The 27,965-nt window shown below is 46.2% G+C and overlaps 1 protein-coding gene across 3 annotated transcripts in view; it reads left to right on the top strand.

Moving 5' to 3' along the window:
* The window catches only part of rhobtb3 (Rho related BTB domain containing 3), a 171,465-nt gene that overhangs the window by 127,764 nt on the left and 15,736 nt on the right, over positions 1-27,965 (top strand). For all 3 annotated transcript variants that reach the window (XM_085988523.1, XM_085988531.1, XM_085988515.1), the window contains 2 exons: positions 2,901-3,074; positions 8,555-8,721. In XM_085988523.1, coding sequence (XP_085844649.1) covers positions 2,901-3,074; positions 8,555-8,721 — 341 coding nt within the window. The remainder of the gene's footprint in view (positions 1-2,900; positions 3,075-8,554; positions 8,722-27,965) is intronic.

Genomic DNA, 27,965 nt, shown 5'->3' with positions numbered 1-27,965 from the left:
TCTCTGCTCATCTACACTTTTCAAAATGGGAACATAGGAACATAGGGCTGGATTTTTCCAATGGGGAGCTTTTGGAGGCGGGACTCCCACTTGTCGGGTTTCAGTCCCACCTCCATCAACATCTGGCCAACCCACGCTATTTTCCCTTGGTTGATCTTGTTGAGCCCGCCTAGCGGGCTTAGCAGGCAAATTAAGGGAAAGCCAGTTACAGAGAACGTCAAAGTATGACGTTTCATTTGTCACAAATTTTTGACAAGATGAATTGTCATCATTTGACAGCTCTGTGAAGCTGTCAAACACTGACATTCTATGTAGTTTGATGAGTGATGCGCTATCAATTACTCATAAAAGACTGAGAGTTAAGAGAGTAACTAAAGGCTTTTATTAACAAAAGAATGAAGGTCTGCCTCGAGTGGTCGACCGGTCCAGAAATACAAAGGGCTGGGGAGCAGTCACCTTTATACTAGGACTTGTGGGAGGAGTCAGCCGAGGCATGTCCAGGCATGTACACAGCGGAATACAAACAGTGGTTTACCACAATGAGTTCTTGAATTCAAGACTCATCAAAGCTCTTTTGCAGAAATTAGACGGTTGTTGCATTGGAGAATGCAACGGCCATCTGTCATCTCTGCCGTGGAGGTGCGAGACTCTCCGCATACCCAACTCTTGAAGCCTGCAGGAAGAAACAAAGGTAAGTAAACTTTTTCTATCACTTTCCACTTACCTCACATACTCACCTCTCCACACTTGCACCCATCACTTACCTTCATAGCGCACTTTTGCCCCCACCCCGCCCCCCCCGCCGACCCCCGCAGATCCACTACTCGCCTCGGTGACCCTGGCAGGTTTCGGAGCCTTCAGGAAGTCTGCACTTGTGTGGGCAAAATGGGGATAATCCTCTTATCTGTCTGTTAACACTAATCCTCTTCCCGTCTCCAATGAGACGGGACCCGGCGCGGGTCGGCTACCCGCCTTCTGGTAAGATGGCACGGAGGCAGGTTGGGGGCGGGTTGGGCAGATTCTGCCATTTTCCCGGCAGTCCCGCCTCCATAGCCGCCTCCCCAGGGCTGGCAAGATTGCGCCCACTGAAACAGGAGTAGGCCATTTAGCCCCTCGAACCTGTTCCGTCATTCAATACGATCATGGCTGATCTGTGATCTAACTCCATATGCCCGCCTTTGCCCTATGTCCCTTAATACCTTTGATTAACAAAAATCTATCAATCTCAGATTTAAAATGAACAATTGATCTAGCATCAATTGCCATTTGCAGAAGAGAGTTCCAAATTTCTACCACCGTTTGTGTGTAGAAGTGTTTCCTAATTTCACTCCTGAAAGGTCTGGCTCTAACTTTTAGATTATGCCCCCTAGTCCGAGACTCACCAACCAGCAGAAATAGTTTCTCTCTCTCTACCTTATCTGTTCCCCTTAATATCTTGAAAACTTAGATCAAATCAGCCCTTAACCTTCTAAATTCCAGGGAATACAACCCTACTTCGTGTAATCTCTCCTCGTAATCAAACCCTTGAAGTCCAGGTATCATTCTGGTAAACCTATGCTGCACTCCCTCCAACGCCAGTATATCCTTCCTGGTGTGATGTTTGTGGTCAGTTATTCATTGTTTTTTGATGAGGGAAGTAGGGGCAGTTTGCAGCTGCATGAAGTGGGTTTTTGCATCAATCCACAAACCCTCACTTTATGATTTTACAATTTTGTGCATGTTCAGGAAGATTTGTAAGTGATATATGTCATGGCCATTTCAGAAACATACATCATTACAATTGTTTACAAAAGTACAAAAATGTTAATTAATTTTCAAATTTGAAGGATGTAAGGATTGAAGCCTTTATTTTATTTAACTATATAATTCTTATCTCCCGCTTGAAGACCCACCATGCTGCCTTCTTCTTAGGCAGTCCCTCGGAACTGAAGATGACTTGCTTCCACATTAAAAATGAGTTCGCAGGTGACTGATGAGTCCAATGCGGGACCTACAGTCTCTGTCACAGGTGGGGCAGACGGTGGTTGAAGGGGCGGGTGGGTGGGGTGCTTGGGTTGACGTGCGCTCCTTCCACTGTTTGCGCTTGGCTTCCGCTTGCTCCCGGCGAAGAGACTCGAGGTGTTCGGCGCCTTCCCGGATGCTTCTCCTCCACTTTGTGCGGTCTTGGGTCAGGGATTCCCAGGTGTCGATGGGGATGTTACACTTTTTCAAGGAGGCTTTGAGGGTGTCCTTGAAGTGTTTCCTCTGCCCACCTGGGGCTCTCTTGCCGTGCCGGAGCTCCGAGTAGAGCACTTGTTTTGGGAGTCTAATAACGGGCATGCGGACAATGTGACCCATCCATCGGAGCTGATCGAGCGTGGTCAAAGCTTCGATGCTGGGGATGTTGGCTTGAGCAAGAACACTGACGTTGGTGCGCCTGTCCTGCCAATGGATTTGCAGGATCTTGCTGAACAGATGAGCAGCTGGTTTATTCTAGGCCTTGGCTAATGTCAGTCTGCAATGGACTGCTAGAAGAGTCTCCCTCTTTGGGAGCTGCCTCACATCAGTTCAGCACTTCCCACCAACATGGGTTTTTTCCCCATAAAATATACTACAGTACATATACTCTACTTTAACCTTGCTGTAAAGTATTTCACCTCACACTTTTTATTTGTAAGCCATTGTACCCAGGCGCTTCAGCTGTCTTGAGGATTTTAAATCCAGAGGATGAACATCACATACTCCAGAGCCGTGCCTTTATTTTTACAAAAACAGCATAAAATATAAAGCATATAAGGTGATTTTTGCAAATAAGTTTTGTGAAAAGCAACCTTGTGTAGGGTGAAATGTTTTTGAAAATTATGTCCTTGGTCTTATTGTTGCTCTGATTAACTTCACATTGTCTCTTTCTCTCTCTTAAGGTACATCTGTATATGCTCATAGAGCAGTATTGGTGGCTCGTTGTGAAGTAATGGCTGCAATGTTTAGTGGAAACTATGCTGAAGCAAAAGCATGTCAGGTTCCTATTCATGGTGTTTCCAAGGAAACCTTCCTCTCTTTCTTGGAGTATCTGTATACTGATGCCTGCTGTACAGGTAAGGAATCAATTCTGCAGAGATGGAGGGAGCAATGTGCATAAAAATAACCCAGTAGCCAATCTGTTAACCAAGCTTCACAATTTATTTATAAAAAATCATCTTAGGAAGAGGTATCCATAGCCTGTTGATCAGCAGTTTTGAAATGAGATTGACTGGGTTTCTGAATACAATTAAGGTAATTAGTTTTTTTTTACAATGCAACCTAGATGAGCAGACATAATTGACTGCTCAGCCATGGCAAATAGTACTCTAGTCATTCACCTTATTTGCAAGTCGGGTTCTAAGCAGGCTGTCAAAATCCAAGCTTGGTGTCTCATAGGCCTGGTTTTACCCTCGAAACTGCTTGACTTCAGGCAGTATGTAGGTGGTAAACAAAGGAAACTGGGGCGGGAGGCCTTCCAAGCCCATCCCACCCCAGCCCACCCCATGTAAATGTCAGTAGGTGTGCATGGCCTCATTCTCCCTGGTATTTTCAGCTGTTACCATTCACTTCATGTCCCCAGAAAACACTGTCACACTATAAAGGTGGCAATGTTAGGACCAGTACTATGTCTCAGAGGCAGAAAACACAGTAGAGGCCATTGCTCAAACTTTGCCATGAGCTTGTAAGTTTTTTAACAGCTGTAGTGGACTGTGAATAACTGAGCCTGTTAAAATCCTTGATATTAAAGTTATTTGCAAGATTCCAGTGAATAATTAAACATTTCCATAAATCTTTGGGAAGTTGTATAATTCCCTCTTGGAATTCCTTTGTTCCTCTGTCTTAAGGAAGAAGACAACATGGATATGGAGGAGAGGAGGGAAGACAGGAGAGTCTGGTATCATGGACACCATCAAAACCCCATCTGTAGTTAACGTTAACTCTGTTTTTCCCTCTCCACAGATGCTGCCTGACCTGCTGAGTATTTCCAGCATTTTCTGTTTTTATTTCAGATTTCTCTCTACAGTATCGTGCCTTTGTTTAATTATTTCTCCACATTGTTAGCAAATGGTTCAATGGGAGTCTTTAATTAAGCCTCTCATTACTTCATCCTCAAACTGACCATTAATACAGGGTCAGCTCTGGTTCAATAGCCCTTTGGTATCTTAAATTGACTTAAACGTCCCTGCTTAACAGACAAAGGCTAATGGTTAGCATTACTACAATACAAAGAGGAATCAATAGTAGTATAACATTAGTAGACTTCAGGACAGTCCGATGAACCCTTTCCTTACAATGTGACCAATTACATCAACAGGAAGGGTTGTCATTCCCTAAATGTACAGCTTGTGTGTGATACCAATTACCCTATCAACATGTGAATGCATGCTACCCTGGAAGCTGCTATAACTTTTTTGTTTTATGGCAATCAATGATACTTGCATTATTCAGCCAGAGCAACATTTTCGGGTGGTTGCTTGGAGACCAGGGACACTCTCTTCAAGCATGGCTGATGACCCAACATTGGAATTTTCAAGAGGGACCCAGCATAGCAGTGGTGGCAGTACGTCTGATGGGACAGGGTGTACCAGGCCACCAAAGGCCACATGCGGGCTTCACCTGGGGTCCAGGCTAGGATGGCGGAGCTGACATCATTGCAGGATGCGCTCTCTGGGGCAAGGCAGGCACCTTACATATAAAGGTGCAGATGCTGCCACTGATACGTAAATGAGGGAACTTCTCCCTGTGGGAGAAATGGGTTTTGCTTCTTGGGACACTGGCATCAGTACTGGGACAGCAGAGAGCTGTTCCGTTGGGATGGACTTCACTTGGCCAGTGCTGGGACTAGAGTTCTGGCAAATCGAATCACTAGGGCTGTAGAGAGGGCTTTAAACTAATTAGTGGGGGGGAGGTTTCAAGAGAGCAAAAAATAAAAATGTCAGCAGAGAAGGCAATAGAGCAAGGTAGCAGTGGGGGAATTAAAAACCAGAGTGTGTCAGGAAGGGACAGAATGTATAAAGATAAAATTAAGTAGTAAAGGGGGTAAAAGCAGGAATAAATTGTCACAAAACATATTTAAAAGTTCTTTATCTGAATGTACGCAGCATTCGTAACAAAATAGACGAGTTGACAGTACAAATAACTACACATGGGTATGATCTGGTGGCCATTACAGAAACATGGCTGCAAGGTGACCATGACTGGGAACTAAACATCTAGGGGTATTTGACAATTAGGAAGGACAGACAGGAAGGAAGGGGAGGTGGGGTGGCTATGTTAATAAGTGATGGAATCACTGCAATAGTGAGAAATGATATTGGGTCAAAGGATCAGGATAGTGAAACAGTTTGGGTGGAGATAAGGAGTAATAAGGGGAAAAAGTCACTAGTGGGCGTAGTCTATAGGCCTCCTAACAGTTGCAACTCTGTTGGTCGGAGTATAAATCAGGAAATAGTTGGGGCTTGTAATAAGGGAACAGCTATAATCATGGGGGATTTTAACTTTCATATTGACTGGACAAATCAAATTGGGCAGGGCAGCCTTGAGGAAGAGTTCATAGAGTGCATTAGGGACGGGTTCCTTGAGCAGTATGTTACTGAATCAACCAGGGGGCAGGCAATCTTAGATCTGGTCCTGTGTAATGAGACAGGATTAATAAAAAATGTCCTAGTAAAGGATCCCCTTGGAATGAGTGACCATAACATGGTTGAATTCCAAATTCAGTTGGAAGGTGAGAGAGTTGGATCTCAAACCAGCGTACTAAGCTTAAATAAAGGAGACTATGAAGGTATGAGAGCAGAGTTGACTAAAGTGGACTGGGAAAATAGATTAAAGTGTAAGACGGTACATGAGCAGTGGTGTACATTCAAGGAGATATTTCACAACTTTGAAGAAAAATATATTCCAGTGAGGAAAAAGGGGCATAAAAGAAAAGACAGCCATCCGTGGTTAAGTAAGGTAATAAAGGATAGTATCTGACTGAAAACAAGGGCATATAAAGTAGCCAAATCTAGTGGGAGGATAGAAGATTGGGAAGCATTTAAAAGCCAGCAAAGAATAACTAAAAGATTAATTAAGAAAGGGAAGATAGATTATGAAAGTAAACTAGCAAAAAATATAAAAACAGATAGCAAGAGTTTCTACAGTTATATAAAAAGAAAAAGGGTGGCTAAAGTGAATGTTGGTCCCTTAGAGGACGAGGCTGGGAAATTAGTGGTGGGGAACATGGAGATGGCAAAAACGCTGAACAAATATTTTGTATCAGTCTTTACAGTAGAGGACACTAAAAATATCCCAACACTGGACAAACAGGGGGCTATAGGGGGGGAGGAGCTAAACACGATTAAAATCACTAAGGAGGGGGTCCTCAGTAAGATAATGGGACTAAAGGCGGATAAATCCCCTGGACCTGATGGCTTACATCCTAGGGTCTTGAGAGAAATAGCGGTAGTGATTGTGGATGCATTAGTGGTAATTTTCCAAAACTCCCTGGATTCAGGAAAGGTCCCAGTGGATTGGAAAACTGCTAATTTAACGCCCTTATTTAAAAAGGGAAGTAGACAAAAGGCTGGAAACTATAGACCAGTTAGCCTAACATCTGTGGTTGGTAAAATGTTGGAGTCCATTATTAAGGAAGCAGTAACAGGACATTTGGATAAGCATAATTTAATCGGACAGAGTCAGCATGGTTTTATGAAGGGGAAGTCATGTTTGACAAATTTGCTCAAATTTTTTGAGGACGTAACAAACAGGGTGGATAAAGGGGAACCAGTGGATGTGGTGTATTTGGACTTCCAAAAGGCATTTGACAAGGTGCCACACAAAAGATTACTGCACAAGATAAAAAATCACGGGATTGGGGGTAATATACTGGCATGGGTGGAAGATTGGCTATCTAACAGAAAACAGAGAGTTGGGATAAATTGTTCATTCTCGGGTTGGCAATCAGTGACTAGTGGTGTTTCGCAGGGGTCAGTGCTGGGACCCCAACTCTTTACAATCTATATTAACAATTTGGAGGAAGGGACCAAGTGCAACGTATCCAAGTTTGCTGATGATACAAAGATGGGAGGGAAAGCAGTGAGTGAGGAGGACAAAAAAAACCTGCAAAAGGACATAGACAGGCTAAGTGAGTGGGCAAAAATTTGGAATATAATGTTGGAAAGTGTGAGGTTATGCACTTTGGCAGAAAAAATCAAAGAGCAAGTTATTATCTAAATGGAGAGAAACTGCAAAGTGCTACAGTACAAAGGGATCTGGGGGTCCTGGTGCATGAAACACAGAAGGTTAGTATGCAGGTACAGCAGGTGATCAGGAAGGCCAATGGAACCTTGGCTTTTATTGCAAGGGGGATGGAGTATAAAAGCAGGGAAGTCTTGCTTCAGTTATACAGGGTACTGGTGAGGCCACACCTGGAATACTGCGTACAGTTTTGGTTTCCATATTTAAGATAAGATATACTTGCTCTCGAGGCTGTTCAGAGAAGGTTCACTCAGTTGATTCCGGAGATGAGGGGGTTGACTTATGAGGAAAGGTTGAGTAGGTTGGGCCTCTACTCATTGGAATTCAGAAGAATGAGAGGCGATCTTATCGAAACATATAAGATTGTGAGGGGGCTTGATCGGGTGGATGCGGTGAGGATGTTTCCACTGATGGGTGAGACTAGAACTAGGGGGCATAATCTTAGAATAAGGGGCTGCCCTTTCATAACTGAGATGAGGAGAAACTTCTTCACTTAGAGGGTAGTAAATCTATGGAATTTGCTACCTCAGAGAGCTGTGGAAGCTGCGACATTAAATAAATTTAAAACGGAGATAGACAGTTTCCTAGCTGATAAGGGAATTAGGGGTTACGGGGAGCGGGCAAGGAAGTGGAGGTGAGTCTAGGTTCGGATCAGCCATGATCCTATTGAATGGCGGAGCAGGCCCGAGGGGCCGTATGGCCTACTCCTGCTCCTACTTCTTATGTTCTTATGTTTTTATGTTCTGACCTCAGAAAGTCTCCCGGGGTCAGTGATGGAGATTCCCAGCTAGTGTGATCCTGGCATAATTGCTGGGATTGCAGGTCTGTGCATATTCAGTGGTTAAAAACAGACCATTATCTTTATACCAAAAATGTTATTGAAAATAAACATATTTACATTAATTTGCTTTAAATCAACACAATCTTGTGAAGTGGCTTTCACCTTTCATCAAAGGTGTATGGACATGATCGGCAAAGATTTCTTTTGTGAATAATATGTAACAAAATTGTAAACCTGTTCTTTACAAACAGGTTTGCGGTTTGGTTACAATTAATGCACAAAGGAAATCTCCCCCTATTTTACAAGTTCCCTAATGACAACTGAACTTAGAAGTTAGAGACAAGTAGTAAATTAGCTGTTTTGCATTTTTATCTCTGTGACTCATTTGTACTTAGTAGCTGAGAGCCTCGACATGATCAAGCTAAGAACTAGGCTGACAAAAGTGTCAAGACAATGAAGGATGTCTTACAAAGCTGTCAATCTTTTGTACCATGCTTATTGGCGTGTTTATTTGTCTAACTTTCTTTTCTCTAGCCAGCATTCTCCAAGCCATGGCTCTGTTAATATGTGCAGAAATGTATCAAATACATAGACTACAGCAGATATGTGAATCATACATTGTCACACAGTTACAGAGCATGCCCAGCAGAGAACTGGTATCAACCAACCTCAGCATTGTCAACTTGTTTAACAAGGCCAAGGTAAGCCTGTATGTTCAGGTAACTGAAATGTGTCTTTGCTACTTACAGTCGCATTATATCTTTAAAAAAAGAAATATTGAAGTAACTCTTTAAACTAAGGTTTGATCTCTTAGAAACCCAACCGTACATGAATATCGGCAGGTCAATCCAGGCACCATGCACACTTTGTTCTTTCGGTTGAATGATGGGTTCAGTTCAGAACTACTTTACTTAACAAGTGTACCAACTATTTGTAATGAGGCTGATGATGGTACATGAGACCAACATCTATAATACAGTCAATTTTTGATAATTCAAAGTAATTTTTGTGCTAAAGACTCTGAATTATCCATTAATTTAATTTAAACAAGATAAATTACACAGAAAATTGGGAATTTTGTGCTGACAGAATTCACCAGGTAATTTGAAATAGTGGGCTAGAAATTCGACTTGGAAGGGGATGCAAAATGAGTGGTATCGCATCTGCCACCAGTTATATGCCATGCTCAAAATTCAGTTCCATTAAAGTCGATGGAACTGAATAATGGACAGGACCAATAACAGGCAGCAGATGCGATACTGCCTGTTTTGCATCCCCGTCCAAGTCAAATTTCACCCCAGTGGCTTTGAACTCAAGAGGCATAGACTGTATTCACTTTACATCAATAAATTGAGTAGTTTCAGTACATTGTGGCTAGCACCATGCAGGTTGCAGACGTTTGACAACAGGTCACAGAAACATCTGCTGATAAGATGATATTCTTCCAGTTTTTCAAAATGTTATGAATAAAAAACAATCAAAAACAACCAACAAGAAAAGAGTGCATACACAACAATATAAGATCAGTCAGGTAAATTACAAAAGAACAAACACTGAGTAATTCATATAGAATCATAGAATAGTACAGCACAGAAGGAGGCCATTTGGCCCACCGAGTCTGTGCTGGCTCTTTCGAAGAGCAATCCAGTTAGTCCCACTCCCCTGCTCTTGCTCCATCTCCCTGCAATATTTTCTCCTTCAAGTATTTATCCAATTCACTTTTGAAGACTACTTTTGAATCCGTTTCCACCACCCTATTAGGCAGTGCATTCCAAATCCTAACCACTCATTGCGTAAAAAAGCTTTTCCTCATGTCGCCTCTGGTTCTTTTGCCAATCACGTAGACTGTACCCAAACCATCTCCTCCTCAAAGACCTCCCATTGCTCCATTACATTTGTGCCTGCCAGTCTTTGACTCCAATTTACCCAGGCCAGATCCCTCCTCAATTCACTGAAATAAGCCCTCCTCCAGTTCAGTATTTTCATTCTAGATTGCTCCTTGTCCTTCTCCATAACTAATCTAAACCCTACGATTTCAGATTTTCAGCAGCCACAATATTTTGCTTTTGTTTAAGTGATATATGATCATTATTTATGATAAGTTACAGATTAGGAACATCCTGCTATTTTTAAAGTAAAGTCCATATACATAGTCAAGACCCATTTTAAGGATATTACAGTAGCAGAATATTTGGCTGAAGACTGTAGTAATTGGCAGATACTGTGAAAGACTAAAGGGGCCATTTTAAAGATTTACACTCTAGGCACAGAGCTTTGCCATCAGAAATTCATATTGGGAATTTTGTCACATGCATCCCACAAGAGATGGAAAACGGGAGAGGAACATACCAGAATTCTCTATATGTAGTCCCGACGGGCAAGGTTCATGTAGGAACACAAATTCATAAAGTTATCCCTTAAAAATTGGGGCTAGCCTGAGGGCAAAGCAGAGGAACGTATTAGCTGGCACTCCAGGTACATGTGGAGGAGTCTATACCTGCAGGTCCCAGGGTAATGATGGACACATTCAAAACATCTCAGCTGTGTTGTTGCATAATAAACAAACTAATATGTGAAAGAAAAATACTGCAGATGCTGGAAATCTGAAATAAAAACAGAAAATGCTGAAAATACTCAGCAGGTCAGGCAGCATCTGTGGAGAGAGAAACAGAGTTAACGTTTCAGGTCAATGACCTTTCGTCAGAACTGAAACAAAATTAACTCTGTTTATATCTCCACAGATCCTGCCTGACCTGCTGAGTGTTTCCAGCATTTTCTGTTATTATTTAAAACTAATACGTGAAATGGTTTGCACTGGGACATTATACACTTATAGATTGATACCAGCAATAAAAAGTGAAGCTACAAATGGTGGAAATGTGTAATAAAAACAGGATATGCTGGAGTGATCATTTAGCATCTAAAAGAGAAAGATACATTAATGTTTCAGGTGAGACCATTCATCAGATGTTGACTGACATACCGTGGACTTAAGAAATAGCTAGATACTGTAATGGGAAGATTGCAGGCTTTGTATTCTGGGAAGATGAGATCAAATATTGACTTCAATGGAAAGAAATATTTGGGTGGAGTGTATAACGGGCGGCCAATCTAATACCAGCAGGATTGTGCACCCACTGAAGTTGAAAGTTCAATCTGTACCTCTTCCAAATTGTGTAATAAACTTACATCCCTCCATAGAAGAAATAAGTTTAGGACAAGCATGTGTTAGTCAAACATTGTAACTGAAAAATTATCTTTGTGGGGCCGGGAGGAACAGGATTACTGCTCCAGGCGCCACAAGAATAATGTGGATCGCTCCGATCCCAGGCACGTACCCACTGAGATTGGTTCCCCTCCTTTGATCTACCTGCCTGCCGGCCAGGTCATCTCCAGGCCATATGATACTGTGTTTCCTGGAGCTGGCGAGCTACAACAGGATGCCTGTTTGACGCCCGCAGCTTGCTGGATGCATGGTAATGAGGCCTGAATCTGAATTTGGTTCTGGCCTGAAGCTGGCATGAAGTGGCAGTCAGAGTGGCCACATTGTCAACTTTGCACAACTTTGGATGGAAGTGGAATTTATCCTCTGGCCAGTCTCTATTTGTTTCAGTTTGTACAAATTGGTTTGATAGCACGGGATTTTTTGCTTTTAAAGGAGACAGGAGAATGTGTTGTGCATCCCATGTGCTCTCTAGTTCACTATAATATGTGTAATAATTCTGTAATATTGAAAGGATTATTAGCCCTGGCATTTTGAATTAATGCTTAAAATGCTGTCTGGAAGTGTGTCAGACAATAGATTTGAAGCTTGCCCTGATGGCTGGAAAGGATCTCCAAAACATTAGTGCTGACAAATGGTACAACCGACACACTAAAGGTTAAAATGTGTAATCAACTTGGAGCCTTTGGTGCATGAATGCCCTGTCGCTACTGTAATATTTTTTCTAACATTGCAATACACACCTTAGAGTCACCTTTAGATTATGTAAAAGCAGCAGGGAATGAGTTAACAAGTTGATATAATTGCAGACGTTTATGGACTTTTGTATAGTGCAGGAGGTGCAGAAATGGAGAATATCCATACTGTAAGTCAGCATCTTCAGAGCCTGCATGCGGCTCTTACATGCTGTTTCCATGCATTAATCATTGTTGTGATACTCTTGGGCTGAATTATAAATGTGGCTGGCTGGAAAGCAAAGCCGTCACATAGCAGACAATTTTCACCACTGGCTGCTTAGTTACCTCAGACAGGAACCTTATGCCAATAATTTTAGTAGTGAATAGAACCAAGATCAGTGTCTCCTACCACAGCATATTATAAAACTAGTGCCTCATTTAGTCCCAAGTCTAAAATATAGTAAATGTGCCTATTTTTCAGATATACTGGAGTACGTTTACAACTTGCCACCCGGGCATAAAACTGGCGTTGTGGATCAGCTGCCCATTATAGGTACAACCCAAAATGAAAATTGGACAGTATCTATAACAGGCGACTGATCCACAACATCAGTTTTATGCCCGGGTGGCAAGTTGTAAACGTTGGGGTATCAAATTGAAAATCTTCTCTATGGTGTACTTTTTCTTTGTTTTAGAAGTTTCCTTGACTACATTATGGTTGTAGCCTGCAGTTTGATCACTGCAGTGTGCATAGAGTTAGAGTCATAGGGGGAGAAATTCGGTATCGCCCATTTTGAGGTGCAAATATCGGCCGGGCGCGAAGTTTAGCGCCCGGAGCAAATTATCGCCGCCGGCTGCAAAATTCGCCTCTCTCGCCCCTAGAGGTGATTGGAGCGCTAAATCAGACGCTACACAACTCTCTTAAGGCGCTAAGCCCGAGGAGCGAGGCGCTTCCTCAGAGGGCGGGCGCAGCGCAGGTGCCGTCAGTTAGCAATTGAACACAGACACACTGGCGCTGGTCAGTTCTTAAAGGGGAGGGTCGATCTTGCTCTGCAGCCACGCCCTGCTCACTGGAGCCTTGAATCTCAGCCTGGACAGACCTGTGGCGAAATCTACTAGCCAAGGACTATGGAGAGGGCCAGGGAGCGAGCACAGTGCTTCAGCAAGCGTGCCTTGGGAGGCTCTGGTTGGCGCGGTGGAGCGCAGAAGATCTCTACCCAGAGCCAAGCGAATACAGAAAAGCATGGAGGGAGGTGGCTCACAGTGTGACCTCAAGCAGCATGGTGCCTAGGACCCCTGTGCAATGCAGGAAAAAGTTCAACAACCTCACTCGGGTCATCAGGGTGAGTGCCTTTTTTCAAAACCTCCTCATCCCTCCATCTCCACCTCACTTTATGGCCAGAGGGTCTTGAAAGCCCCAATGCCCAGCACTAATCCAACATCTATGGCCCTTTCATGAAACACACACACACATTCCACACTTTGCATAGAGTAAGGGCTATTCAACCATGTGAGGCATTTCAGACAAGATCATGGCTGCATAAAGTAAGGGCTATTCAACCATGGGAGGCATTTCAGGCAAGATCATGGCTGCATACAGTAAGGGCTATTCAACCATGGGAAGCATTTCAGGCAAGATCATGGCGGCATACAGTAAGGGCTATTCAACCATGGGAGGCAGTTCAGCCAAGATCATGGCTGCATACAGTAAGGGCTATTCAACCATGGGAGGCATTTCAGGCAAGATCATGGCTGCATACAGTAAGGGCTATTCAACCATGGGAGGCATTTCAGGCAAGATCATGGCTGCATATTTGCTCAGACGCCGTCCTTTTTCTTGCAGGCCAAGCTGGCTCATAATAGGAGACAGCAGCAATGGACTGGTGGAGGGCGGCCTCACCTTCAAGCCTTCAGCGATCTTGAGCAACGCGTCCACAGGATTGTGGCAAGTCGGATGCTTGGTCCCGTCGCCACTGAAGACGCCGACTCCGTTCTGGCCAGCAATGGTAAGGTCATCACCTTTTTGTCCTCTCTCCTTCCACTTGTTCCTCACAACAGCAGCCTTTGACACTTTCAATCCAAATCAGTACATCGCTGCACTCATGTCTCCCTTGCTGCCACCCTGTCCTCACGCTAAAGCCACTCTTGTACCTCCCTGCTTTCAGATGGTGATTCACCAGGTGAGGAGACGGGCCCTCAAGCTGCCGTTGGGAGTGAAGCTGAAGGCGAGGAGGAAGAGGAAGCCGGACCATCAGCACAACCCTCTGCCGAGGCAGCCCATGCCCATACTGGGGACACGACTTCCCTGGAGGGGAGCGGGGGGGAATGGTCTGATGAGGGTGAAGCTCCAGGACCCAGTGGGCTGCAGCAACGCGAGGGGGTTAGGGAAGCTCAGGGGCCTTCTCCCCGGACAGAGAGTGTGGCCTCGAGTCCTGCTGCACTGAACGCAGACAAGGAACGGGTCCTCGCTGAAATGAGCGCCCAGGTGGAGCAAAGGCACACTGAGCTCATGGCTGCAGTGGCAATGATGCCCGAATCCATTGAATCACTGGCAAGAAGTGTGGAGCACTTCGCTGGAGCAGAGGCGGCTGTCACGCGTATGCTAAGTGCTGCAATGCAGTCAGTGGCTGGTCTCATGCAGACACAGATTGAGATCACGCGAGCACTGACTGCTGCCACCCTCGCTGGATTGGGCAGATTTCCCCGGGGCTCTCACTGTGCTCCAGCAGATTGCTCCGCATGCTGAGGTGCTGCCCCGTCGGAGTGCCAGTGTGTCGGTTGAGCAGGGAGTTGCTGTCCTCGCTCAAGATGACAGCATTCCTGCTGCCAACACTGTCACTTCTCTACTGCAGCTGCCACCATCTGTAGGACAGACTGCTGCCACCCAAGCAGAGTTGGAGCAGTCAGCAGCCGGGCCGTCCAGGCCCAGAGCTGGTCCAGGCCGTCCCTCAAGGGCATCTGCAGTCTCAGATTCTGACACTCAGCAGCCTTCCCCCAGCCTTGCTGCAGCCACTGGGGTCCCATTGCGGAGGAGCTGCAAGGTAGGAAGGGGACAATTTCTCAAGGGAGGCAGATCACCCTCGAAGGGCAAAAAGTAGGAGGTGTCGCAAAATATATTTCATTGTTTTATTGAAGGCCGAGGGTCGTGGTCAAATTTATGTTACTGTTTTGGACATTGTCTCCAGGTTGTGAGAGCCAGTTATGTGAATGACTGTTTTTTTTGGTGTTTCTTTCTATTACTTTGTCATGCGGAAATGAGACACAGTTTGGGAAATAAAGAAGTGTCTGTATTCAAAATGTACATGTTTGGTCTTTGCACTCATTGTTGCCTTGACCGGCTTAGGGGTTGCGGGATGGTTTCATTCAGGTTGTTTGAATGGCAGAAGCCATTCCCTCAGAGGGGGCCTAGAAGCGACTTGCTATGAGCCTTTGACGGACGGCCCTTCCACTTTGTGCCTCCCTCCCGCCTTGGTGCTGCTGATGACCATCCTCCTCATCCTCCTCCTCCTCCTCCTCCTCTGCTGGTGCTCCAATGTCTGGTGGCATTGGCTGGGTCCTGAGGATTGCCAGGTTATGCAGCATGCAGCACACAACAACGAAGTGGGAGACTTGCTCAGGCGAGTACTGCAGGGTTCCTCCAGAATGGTCCAGACAGCGGAACCGTTGCTTGAGCACGCTGATTGTGTGCTCAACGATGTTCCTGGTAGCTTGATGGCTCTCATTGTATCGTAGCTCAGCAGGGGTGCTGGGCATACGGAGCGGGGTCATCAGCCAGGTGCACACAGGATATCCCTTGTCCCTGAGAAGCCAACCTCCTGGGTGAAGCGGTGCCTCAAAAAGGTCTGCCACAGAAGTCTGGCGCAGGATGAAGGCATCGTGGCTGCTGCCTGGAAAGTGGGCATTGACAGCGAGTATCAGCTGTCTGTGGTCACAGACCAACTGGACGTTCAAGGAATGGAAGCCCTTTCGGTTGCGGAAATCCTCGGCATTCTCTTGTGGTGCCCGCAAAGCCACATGGGTGCAGTCAATGGTGCCCTGCACCATGGGGAAGCCCGCTATCATCACAAAGCCCGTTGCGCGTTCTTGCTGCTTGTCCAGGGTCATGGGGAAAGAGATGTACTCTTGTCTCCTTTTAAAGAGGGCATTTGTGACCTGACGGATGCAGCAATGCACCACGAACTGGGAGATATTGGCGATGTCCCCAGTAGCGGATTGAAAGGAGCCAGTAGCATAAAAGTTGAGAGCCACTGTTATCTTCACTGCCACCGACAGAGACTTCCTGCTCCTCAGTTGAGGCTGCAGATCTGGCTGAAGCAGGTGGCAGAGCTCAGTGACCACCTCCTTGCTGAATCGCAGCCTTCGCAAACACTGCTCCTCAGACATGTTAATGTATGAGAACCGTTGGTGAAAAACCCTGGGAGGGTAATGTATCCTGTACCGACGCCTGTTGGCCCTCCTCCGTCTGGCCATGATTGCCACTCTCTCTCTGCATCTCTGTGACCTCTGAATGTGTTGGAGAAGGACGACGTTCCCATCCATTGCAGCCCCCATAGTATCTGGGCAATCAAAGTTATGACGGTCAAAAAGCAAAGTACCTGCAAAGTTATGGTCAGAAGCCAAAACTACCTCAGACAGCGTTGACTCAATGCAGAAGTCTCTCTTTCTCTCTTTGTCTCTCTCCAAATTTCTCTCTCTCTCTCAGAACAAGTGGTGCAAAAATGGCTACCACACAAAAGCCAGGAAGAGGTCCCCTTTAAATAGCGCCCCCCCCAGCCCCACAGCGACTGGGAAGCGTTCCAGTCTACCTGTCGTTGGTTGTGCCAGGCGGAAAGGAGGGGGGCGCCACTGAATTTCCGGTCCAGGGCGCCCCACTTAGCACCCTCTTAAGGCGCTAATGGGTGGCGCTACCAACTGAATTTTCCCCCCATAGAGTCATAAAGTTACACAGCACAGAAAGAGTCCCTTCGGCCCATCGTGTCCGCACCGGCCATCAAGCCTTGTCTATTCTAATCCCATTTTCCAGCACTTGGTCAGTAGCCTGGTATGCTATGACATTTCAAGTGCTCATCTAAATGCTTCTTGAATGTTGTGAGGGTTCCTGCCTCTATCACCTTTTCAGGCAGTGAGTTCCAGATTCCAACCACCCTCTGGGTGAAAAAGATTTTCCTCAAATTCCCTCTAAACCTCCTGCTCCTTACCTTGAAACTATGCCCCCTGGTTATTGACCACTCTACTAAGGGGAAAAGTTCCTTTCTACCTACCCTTGCTATGCCCCTCATAATTTTGTACACCTCAATCAGGTCCCCCCTCAGCCTTCTCTGCTCTAAGGAAAACAATCCCAGCCTGTCCAGTCTCTCTTCATAGCTGAAGCGCTCCAGCCGAGGTAACATCCTGGTGAATCTCCTCTGCACCCTCTCCAATGCAATCACATCCTTCCTATAGTGTGGTGACCAGAACTGCACACAGTATTCCAGCTGTGGCCTAACTAGCGTTTTGTACAGCTCCATCATAACCTCCCCGCTCTTATATTCTTTGCCTCGGCTAATGAAGGCAAGTATCCCATATGCCTTTTTAACCACCTTATCTACCTGTCCTGCTGCCTTCAGGGATCTATGTACATACACCAGGTAAGGCCTCAGAGCAGCGGCGGCAGGCGGGCGGACCTGCGAGGGAATGAGACTGAGCAGCGGCGAGTTCAAAAACAGCTCCGAGACCAGGTAAGGCCTCAGCAGCGGCGGCAGGCGGGTGGACCTGCGAGGGAATGAGGCTGAGCGGCGGCGAGTTCAAAAACAGCTCCGAGACCAGGTAAGGCCTCAGAGCAGCGGTGGCAGGTGGGCGGACCTGCGAGGGAATGAGGCTGAGCAGCGGCGAGTTGATAAACAGCTCCGAGACCAGGTAAGGCCTCAGAGCAGCGGCAGCAGGCAGGCGGACCTGCGAGGGAACGAGGCTGAACGGCGGCGAGTTCAAAAACAGCTCCGAGACCAGGTAAGGCCTCAGCAGCGGCGGCAGGCGGGTGGACCTGCGAGGGAATGAGGCTGAGCGGCGGCGAGTTCAAAAACAGCTCCGAGACCAGGTAAGGCCTCAGAGCAGCGGTGGCAGGTGGGCGGACCTGCGAGGGAATGAGGCTGAGCAGCGGCGAGTTGATAAACAGCTCCGAGACCAGGTAAGGCCTCAGAGCAGCGGCAGCAGGCAGGCGGACCTGCGAGGGAACGAGGCTGAACGGCGGCGAGTTCAAAAACAGCTCCGAGACCAGGTAAGGCCTCAGAGCAGCGGCAGCAGGTGGGCGGACCTGTGAGGGAACGAGGCTGAGCGGCGGCGAGTTGATAAACAGCTCTGAGACCAGGTAAGGCGTACCAGTCTCCGAGCTCAGAGGGAGGGAGCGAAGTAAAAAGTAATTAAACTGTGACGTCACCAGAAAGCAGGTAGGTGATTGGATGGTGAGTATTTCTCTCTTTATAAACTTAAACTCTGTGGTTTATAGTTACTAAGGTCTCTCTGGTGTAGCGGGGACTGTTGGTAAACTATTAAACTGTAGTGTAATTAGTGGGATTGATTGATTTAATTTAAATTCAATTAATTAAAGGGTAAGTCATGGCAGGACAGACCGGCCATGTGGTATGCTCCTCCTGCGATATGTGGGAACTCAGGGACACTTCCTGTGTCCCTGACAACTACATGTGCAGGAAGTGCATCCAGCTGCAGCTACTGACAGACCACATTGCGGCACTGGAGCTGTGATTGTATGCATACTGGCCTTTGCGATGCTCGGAACATCGTGAATAGCACGTTTACGGAGTTGGACACACCGCAGGTAGAGGTTGGACAGGCAGAAAGGGAATGGGTGACCAACAGGCAGAGTACTAGGTGCAGGCAGGTAGTGCAGGGGTCCCCTGTGGACATCCCCCTCTCAAACAGATACACCACTTTGAGTGCTGTTGGGGGGGATGGCTTATCAGAGGAAAGCAGCAGCAGCCAACATCCTGGCACCAGGGGTGGCTCTGCTGCACAGGATGGGAGGAAAAAGAGGGGTAGAGCTATAGTAATAGGGGATTCTATTGTAAGGGGAATAGATAGGCGTTTCTGCGGCTGCAAACGAGACTCCAGGATGGTGTGTTGCCTCCCTGGTGCAAGGGTCAAGGATGTCTCCGAGCGGCTGCAGAACATCTTGGAAGGGGAGTGTTGTGTATGTACCTTTAAGGGAATAACTGGTCTCAGACTGCAGTACCGGCAGTGACCACCCCTGTATAAAAGGCCCCAGCAGGCTTCTGTAGTTTCAGTTTCCAGGTTGTCTCCATTCAGTAAAGACTTGTTATAATCAACTCCTGCAGTCCGTGTCTCAATTATACACGGACATAATACTGGCGACGAGTAAGAAACGAACTTACCTGCAACTCGGCAGCACCTCAGACGACGTTATTGAAGGTCGAAGCCAGAAGAAAGAAAAAAAAATAATAATCCAAAGAAACTCGAGAAATGGGCGTCGACCGTGGGCAACCGCCCTCCAAATCATCGAATTGAAAAGTGCAGGAGAGACTGTCGAGAGCCAGGCTTTGTTCTCCAGTCTGTGGTTTCCCAGCTAATCGGGCTGGTGGCAGGTAGTGCACTGATCCTTCCTGGGCTGCGGCGGGCTAGAGCTCGATTGGGTGGCTCTGCAATGGGGCCGGGCAGCGAGTCGGGAAGCAAAGAGAGAGAGAGATGGTGGAGCACACAGGGCGCGGCCGGTGCTTCGAAGCCGGGCAGCATTCGGACCTAAGAAGAGGGAGGGAAGTGTCCCAGAGGGTCCGCTCCACGACGGGAACAGTTCTTCAATTAACGGAGCAAATATTGAAGCGCGAGAGCGGCGTTGGCAGCAGCGATCGGGGAGGCGCGAAGATCATAGGGCGTCACCATTACAGGATAGTAAAATAAATATAATCGCCAGCAACAGCAGCGGCAGCGGCGGGAAAGCGCGGGAGGCGCCATCTTAACTCGGCGGGGAAGAAGGAAAAGCGCGGGAGGCGCCATTTTGATCCATCGGGGATGAAGGCAAAGCGCGGGAGGTGCCATCTTGGATTTTCAAGATGCCAAAGACTGGCGATATCACTGCCTTCGATAATGCAATAGAAGACTGGACCACGTATGTGGAAAGAGTCGAGGTATATTGCGAGGCAAACGAAATAGCCGATGAGAAAAAGGCATCGGTATTGCTAAATTTAATGGGCGCAAGAACGTACGGCCTATTGCGGGACCTGATTACTCCAGCCAAACCGAAGGCGAAGAGTTTTAACGAAATTGTTGCTATCCTACAGGAACACCTAAATCCTACACCGCTGCTGATAGCAGAAAGATTTAAATTCCACAGGAGAAATCAGCATAAAAATGAGAGCAATGCTGATTACCTTACGGAACTACGCAAGCTATCAAAGCACTGCCAGTTCGGAGCAGGACTGGCAGATACCTTACGGGACAAATTTGTCTGTGGACTCCTGAGTGAAGGAACCCAGAAGAGGTTACTCTCAGAGAAAGAGCTGACGCTAGATAAGGCTTTCAGCGTGGCAGTATCGTACGAAGCAGCAGCAAGGGGAGCTGCAGAAATACAACAAAAGCCACAGGAATACGGCACCCATGAAATGACACGGGGATTTGCAAAATGTTATCGCTGCGGCAGAACAAACCATGACCAGAAGGACTGCTGGTCCAAGGACAAAATATGCAGGCAATGTGGAAAGATGGGACACATTGCACGAGTTTGCAGGTCTGGGAAGAAGACCAACGACAACAAAAAGGCTACTAAGGAACCGTACAGGAAAGTACAAAAGATGACGGACAGTAGTTCCGAAGACCAGATGAGCGATAGTGAATCCGGGAACAAGAGACTAAGCTGTCTCAAACTTCACAATGTAATCGCAAAAGAGGATCACCGAACCATTTGGGTCACCCTCACGATAGCAGGGTCCCAAGTCAAAATGGAATTGGATACAGGATCAGCTCTAACCGTCATGAATCGACGAGACTATGAGCAGCTATTCTCACACATACCCTTGAGAGAGACATCCATTGTCTTGAGGACGTATACGGGGCAAAAAGTATACCCCAGAGGAAAAATAAGGGTGCCTGTCGAATACAACGGCAAGAAAATACGGAAATTGTATCTCTACATTCTGCAAGATGGTGGACCACCATTATTGGGATGCGAATGGATCAGAAAGATAAGTTTAGACTGGCACTCCATTCAGGCACTGACGGTGGCTGGTAAAAAGGATGACGACGTCACTCCTGGACGATTGTCAACAATCTTAGCTGACGCCAAAGAGGTATTTCAACAAGAACTGGGCACTCTTAAAGGCGTAACCGCCTCGATAAAAATAGAGGAGAATGCAATTCCCAAGTTTTTCAAAGCAAGACCGGTACCATATGCAATTCGCCCAGCCGTCGAGGCAGAGCTGGAGAATCTGGAGAATGCAGGCATGTTATCTAAGGTAGACTGGAGCGAGTGGGCGACACCCATCGTTCCTGTCATGAAGAAAACATTAAACAATAAGTCTGAGGAACCAAGGAAGGTTCGCATCTGTGGAGACTTCAAGGTGACGGTGAACCCAGTCCTTCACACAGTACAATATCCTCTTCCAAGGATAGAAGATATCTTCGCCTCACTATCTGGAGGGAAGCGTTTTACAAAAATTGACCTAGCACAAGCATATTTGCAGATGGAGGTTGAAGAATCCTCTAGGAAGTATCTCACGATAAACACTCACAAAGGTCTTTACCAGTATAATCGACTGGTATTCGGAGTAGCATCAGCTCCGGCGATATGGCAAAGAGCGATGGAACAAGTCCTGCAAGGGATTCTGGGGACTCAGTGTTACTTGGACGACATTCTAGTGACAGGTGAAGATGACAGTGAACACCTTGCCAACCTAGAGCAGGTGCTCACTAGACTACGTGAACATGGGCTACGAGCCAATCGCACCAAGTGCGAGTTTTTTAAAAAACAGTTATCGTATTGTGGCCACATGATTGATGAAGAGGGGTTGCATAAGTCCCCTGACAAAATTGAAGCGGTAGTTAAGGCTCCAGCCCCTGAAAATGTGTCGCAACTGAGGTCATTCCTCGGATTGGTGAATTACTACCATAAGTTTTTGCCGAATTTGTCCACAATTCTGCATCCACTGAACGCCCTACTACGAATGGGAGTAGCATGGAAATGGAGCGATGAATGTAAGCGGGCCTTTCAGAAGAGTAAGGACCTAATCACTTCAAGAGAAGTATTGGCTCACTACAACCCATCACTACCGATAAGACTGGCGTGTGATGCGTCTCCCTACGGCATTGGGGCGGTACTGTCACATAAATTCCTTGATGGTTCAGAGAGGCCGATAGCTTTTGCGTCACGCTCGTTAACTTCAGCCGAGCGTAACTACGCCCAGATTGACAGAGAGGCCCTCAGCCTGGTGTGGGGGGGTGAAGAAGTTCAATCACTACCTGCACGGTCAGAAATTTACTCTACTAACTGATCATCAACCTCTCGTCTCCATTTTGAACCCTCAGAAGGGCGTACCGATAATGACGGCACAACGGCTACAGAGGTGGTCCCTGTTCCTAGGGGCACACCAATATGACATCGAGTACAGAGGAACTAAACAGCATGGGAATGCTGATGGATTGTCGCGCCTACCGTTGCCGACGGTGGAAGAGGAACTGGCAGTGGATCCAGTGGAGTTATTCCACTCGACTATAGTCGAATGTCTCCCTGTGATGAATGCAAACATAGAAAAGGAAACACGAAATGACCCGACACTCTCCTGGGTCTATGATTTAACGGTGAAGGGATGGCCAGCACATGGCGAACCACTGCTGCCAGCATTCTCGCCGAGAAGAGAACAGCTGTCAGTGTGCAGAGGAACCTTGATGTGTGGATCCAGAGTAGTAATTCCACCAAAATTGAAGGATAGAGTGCTCAATGAGCTTCATGAGGGTCATCTGGGCGGGGTAAAAATGAAGAACTTAGTCAGAGCGTTTGTGTGGTGGCCGGGAATCGATAGAGAAATCGAAGAGATGACCAAGAGCTGTACTGGATGCCAGAAGGTCCAAAACGCCCCACCACAAGCCCCTCTACATCCATGGGAGTGGCCCTCATCTCCATGGCAAAGGGTGCACATTGATTTTGCTGGTCCCTTTATGGACTCGATGTTTTTAATTGCGGTGGATGCACATTCAAAGTGGCCAGAGGTAATAAAAATGTCCTCAACCACCACAGAAAAAACGATCACAGTCTTACGAACCATATTCGCCAGGAATGGGCTGCCTGAACAGATTTGCTCTGACAATGGACCACAGTTTGTGTCTGAAGAGTTCCGGAGGTTCTTAAAGAACAATGGTGTTAAGCATTACACATCCGCCCCATATCATCCAGCCACTAATGGATTGGCCGAGAGGTTTGTTCAAACATTCAAGAAGGCTATCAAGGCAATGTGTAATGAAGATATACCCCTACAACACAAGGTGGATAACTTCTTGTTTGCCTACCGGAATGCGACACATGCGGTTACCAACCAAACTCCAGCCATGATGTTCTTCAATCGAAGACTACGATGCCGCTTGGATTTGGTTAAGCCAAACGTCAGAAGAGATGTGGAGAACAGGCAGTTTCAGAATATGAATGAAAGGCCGACCAGGAGTTTTAAGATAGGTCAACCAGTTTTGGCCCGGGACTACCGCACAGAGAAATGGCAGCCAGGAACGATCTGTACATGGCAAGGACCTCTAATGTATACCGTGGACGTTGGAGAGAGCATTGTAAGACGCCATGCTGACCAGATTCTAGAGTCACTGGAAAACGTCAACTCCACACCACGATCTGATACACCTGGCGATGAAACCGAAGTATCAATTGCATCTACCGCAGAATCGGTGATATTGGAAGCAGACGAACCAAACAACGACATTGATCCCGACTCAACCTTGCCAGAAGAACCTGATATCCCAAAGAGGCGTTATCCAGACAGAATCAGGAAGCCTCCTCAAAGACTGAACTTATAATTGCTTAACTTCAACCAATGTATCTAGCAACCATAATTGTAATTGTAATTAGTTATTATTTAGTTGTTAAATGAATGTTATGTACTGTTTATCTAAAAGGGGAGGAATTGTTGTGTATGTACCTTTAAGGGAATAACTGGTCTCAGACTGCAGTACCGGCAGTGACCACCCCTGTATAAAAGGCCCTAGCAGGCTTCTGTAGTTTCAGTTTCCAGGTTGTCTCCATTCAGTAAAGACTTGTTATAATCAACTCCTGCAGTCCGTGTCTCAATTATACACAGACATAATAGGGAGGGTGAACAGCCGGTTGTCATGGTGCATATAGGCACCAACGATATAGGTAAAAAGCGGGATGAGGTCCTAAAAGCGGAATATAGGGAGTTAGGAGGTAAATTAAAAAATTGGACCTCAAAGGTAGTAATCTCAGGATTGCTACCAGTGCCACGTGCTAGTCAGAGTAGAAATAGAAGGATATTTCAGGTGAATATGTGGCTAGAGGAATGGTGCAACGAGGAGGGATTCAAGTTCCTGGGACATTGGAACCGGTTCTGGGGGAGGTGGGACCAGTTCAAACCGGACGGTTTGCACCTTGGCAGGGCTGGAACCGATGTCCTAGGGGGAGTGTTTGCTAGTGCTCTGGGGGAGGGTTTCAACTAAAATGGCAGGGGGTTGGGAACCTGAGCAGGGAGACAGAGGAAAGGGAAACAAGGATAAAAGCAAAAGATAGGAAGGAGAAAAACAAAAGTGGCAGTCAGAGAAATCAACGGTTTAAATCAAACGTGGCCACAGTAAATAATAATTCTAATAGGTCTAAGAGCGTTAAAAAAACAAGCCTAAAGGCTTTGTGTCTTAATGCGAGGAGCATTCATAATAAGGTGGATGAATTGGCTGCACAAATAGAAGTAAACAAATATGATTTGGTTGGGATTATGGAAACGTGGCTCAAGGATGGCCAAGGCTGGGAACTCAACATCCAGGGGTATTCGATATTCAGGAAAGATAGGCAAAAAGGAAAGGGAGGTGGGGTAGCATTACTGGTTAAAGAAGGGATTAACACAATTGTAAGGAAAGCTATTAGCTCTGATGATGTGGAATCTGTATGGGTAGAATTGAGAAATACTAAGGGGCAGAAAACGTTAGTGGGAGTGGTATACAGACCTCCAAACAGTAAGGCGGAGGTTGGGGATGGCATTAAAAGGGAAATTAAAGAAGCGTGCAATAAGGGCACAGCAGTCATCATGGTTGACTTTAATCTACATATAGATTGGGCTAACCAAATTAGTAACAATACTGTGGAGGAGGAATTCCTGGAGTGTTTACGGGATGGTTTCCTGGACCAATATGTTGAGGAACCAACCAGAGATCAGGCCGTCTTAGACTGGGTGTTATGTAACGAGAAAGGATTAATTAGCAATCTTGTTGTACGAGGCCCCTTGGGTAGGAGCGATCATAATATGATCGAATTCTTCATTAAAATGGAGAATGAAGTAGTTGACTCAGAGACTAGGGTCCTCAATTTAAATAATGGAAACTACGATGGTCTGAGGCGCGAGTTGGGTAGGATTGATTGGGGAATGTCACTCAAAGGGTTGACGGTGGATAGGCAATGGCAAACATTCAAAGGCCGAATGGATGAACTACAGAATTTGTTCATCCCAGTTTAGCATAAAAATAAAACAAAAAAGGTGACTCAACCTTGACTAACAAGGGAAATTAGGGATAGCATAAGATCCAAGGAGAGGACATATAAATTGGCCAGAAAAAGCAATAATCCTGAGGATTGGGAGCAGTTTAGGATTCAACAAAGGAGGACAAAGGGATTAATTAAGAAGGGGAAAATAGAATATGAGAGTAAGCTTGCAGGGAACATAAAAACTGACTGTAAAAGCTTTTATAGATATGTGAAGAGAAAAAGATTGGTGAAGTCAAACGTAGGTCCCTTGCAGTCAGAAACAGGGGAATTTATAATGGGGAACAAGGAAATGGCAGACCAACTAAATACATATTTTAGTTCTGTCTTCACAAAGGAGGACACAAATAACCTCCCAGAGATGGTGGGGAACATAGGGTCTGATGAAAGGGTGGAACTGAAAGAAATCAGTATTTGTAGGGAAATGGTGTTAGGAAAATTGATGGGACTGAAGGCCGATAAATCCCCTGGGCCTGAAAATCTACATCCTAGGGTACTTAAGGAAGTGGCCCTAGAAATAGTAGATGCATTGCTGGTCATCTTCCAGAACTCAATAGACTCTGGAACAGTACCCATGGATTGGAGGGTAGCTAATGTTACCCCACTATTCAAAAAAGGTGGTAGAGAAAAAGCGGGGAATTATAAGCCTGACATCGGTAGTGGGGAAAATGCTAGAGTCCATTATAAAAAATATAATAGCAGAGCACTTGGAAAGCAGTGACAGGATCGGACAAAGTCAACATGGATTTACAAAAGGTAAATCGTGCTTGACTAATCTGCTGGAATTTTTTGAGGATGTAACTGGTAAAATAGATAAAGGAGAACCAGTGGATGTGGTGTATTTGGACTTTCAGAAGGCTTTCGATAAGGTCCCGCATAAGAGATTAGCGTGCAAAATTAAGGCACATGGGATTGGGGGCAAGGTATTGACTTGGATAGAGAACTGGTTGGCAGATAGAAAGCAAAGAGTTGGAATAAATGGGTCTTTTTCTGAGTGGCAGGCAGTGACTAGTGGGGTACTGCAAGGATCGGTCCTAGGACCCCAGCTGTTCACAATATATATTAATGATCTGGACGAGGGAATTGGATGTAATATCTCCAAATTTGCAGACGACACAAAGCTGGGTGGGAGGGTATGCTGTGAGGAGGATGTCGTGAAACTCCAGTATGATTTGGACAGGTTGGGTGATTGGGCAGAAACATGGCAAATGCACTATAATGTGGATAAATGTGAGGTTATCCACTTTGGTGGCAAAAACAGGAAGGCAGATTATTATTTGAATGGCAATAGATTGGGAGAAGGGGAAGTGCAAAGAGACCTGGGTGTTCTTGTGCACCAGTCGCTGAAGGTAAGCATGCAGGTGCAGCAGGCAGTTAAGAAGGCAGATGGTATGTTGGCCTTCGTAGCAAGAGGGTTCAAGTACAGGAACAAGGATGTCTTGCTGCAATTGTACAGGGCCTTGGTGAGACCGCACCTTGAGGATTGTGTGCAGTTTTGGTCGCCTTATCTGAGGAAGGACATTCTTGCCATGGAAGGAGTGCAGCGAAGATTCACCAGGCTGATACCTGGGATGGCAGGAATGACGTATGAGGAGAGATTATGTCGATTGGGCTTATACTCACTGGCGTTTAGAAGATTGAGAGGGGATCTCATCGAAACCTATAAAATTCTGTCAGGCCTGGACAGACTAGATGCAGGAAGGATGTTTGTGATGGTTGGGGAGTCCAGAACCAGGGGTCATAGTCTAAGGATAAGGGGTAAGCCATTTAGGACTGAGATGAGGAGGAATTTCTTCACCCAGAGAGTGGTGAACCTGTGGAATTCTCTGCCACAGAGGGCGGTGGAGGCCAGTTCATTAAATATATTCAAGAAGGAGTTGGATATATTTCTTAAGGTTAAAGGGATCAAGGGATATGGGGAGAAGGCAGGGACAGGGTACTGAATTTGGATGATCGGCCATGATCTCATTGAATGGTGGAGCAGGCTCGAGGGGCCGAATGGCCTACTCCTGCTCCTATCTTCTATGTTTCTATGCACACTAAGGTCCCTCTGATCATCTGTCCTTCCTAGGGTCCTACCATTCATTGTATTCCCTTGCCTTGTTAGTCCTCCCAAAATGCATCACCTCACACTTTTCAGGGTTAAATTCCATTTGCCACTGTTCTGCCCATCTGACCAACCCATCCATATCGTCCTGTAGCCTGAGGCTTCCCTCCTCGCTATTTACCACTCCACCAATTTTCGTGTCATCTGCGAACTTACTGATCATACCTCCTACATTCATATCTAAATCATTAATGTACACTACAAACAGGAAATGACCTAGCAGCGATCCC

The sequence above is a fragment of the Somniosus microcephalus genome, chromosome 1 (assembly GCF_052327205.1).
Source record: "Somniosus microcephalus isolate GS21.2 chromosome 1, FLI_Smic_1.0, whole genome shotgun sequence".
In the NCBI taxonomy this organism is placed as follows: Eukaryota; Metazoa; Chordata; class Chondrichthyes; order Squaliformes; family Somniosidae; genus Somniosus; species Somniosus microcephalus.
The sequence above is the reverse complement of the archived record's forward strand: the minus strand, read 5'-3'. Positions and strand labels throughout refer to the sequence as shown.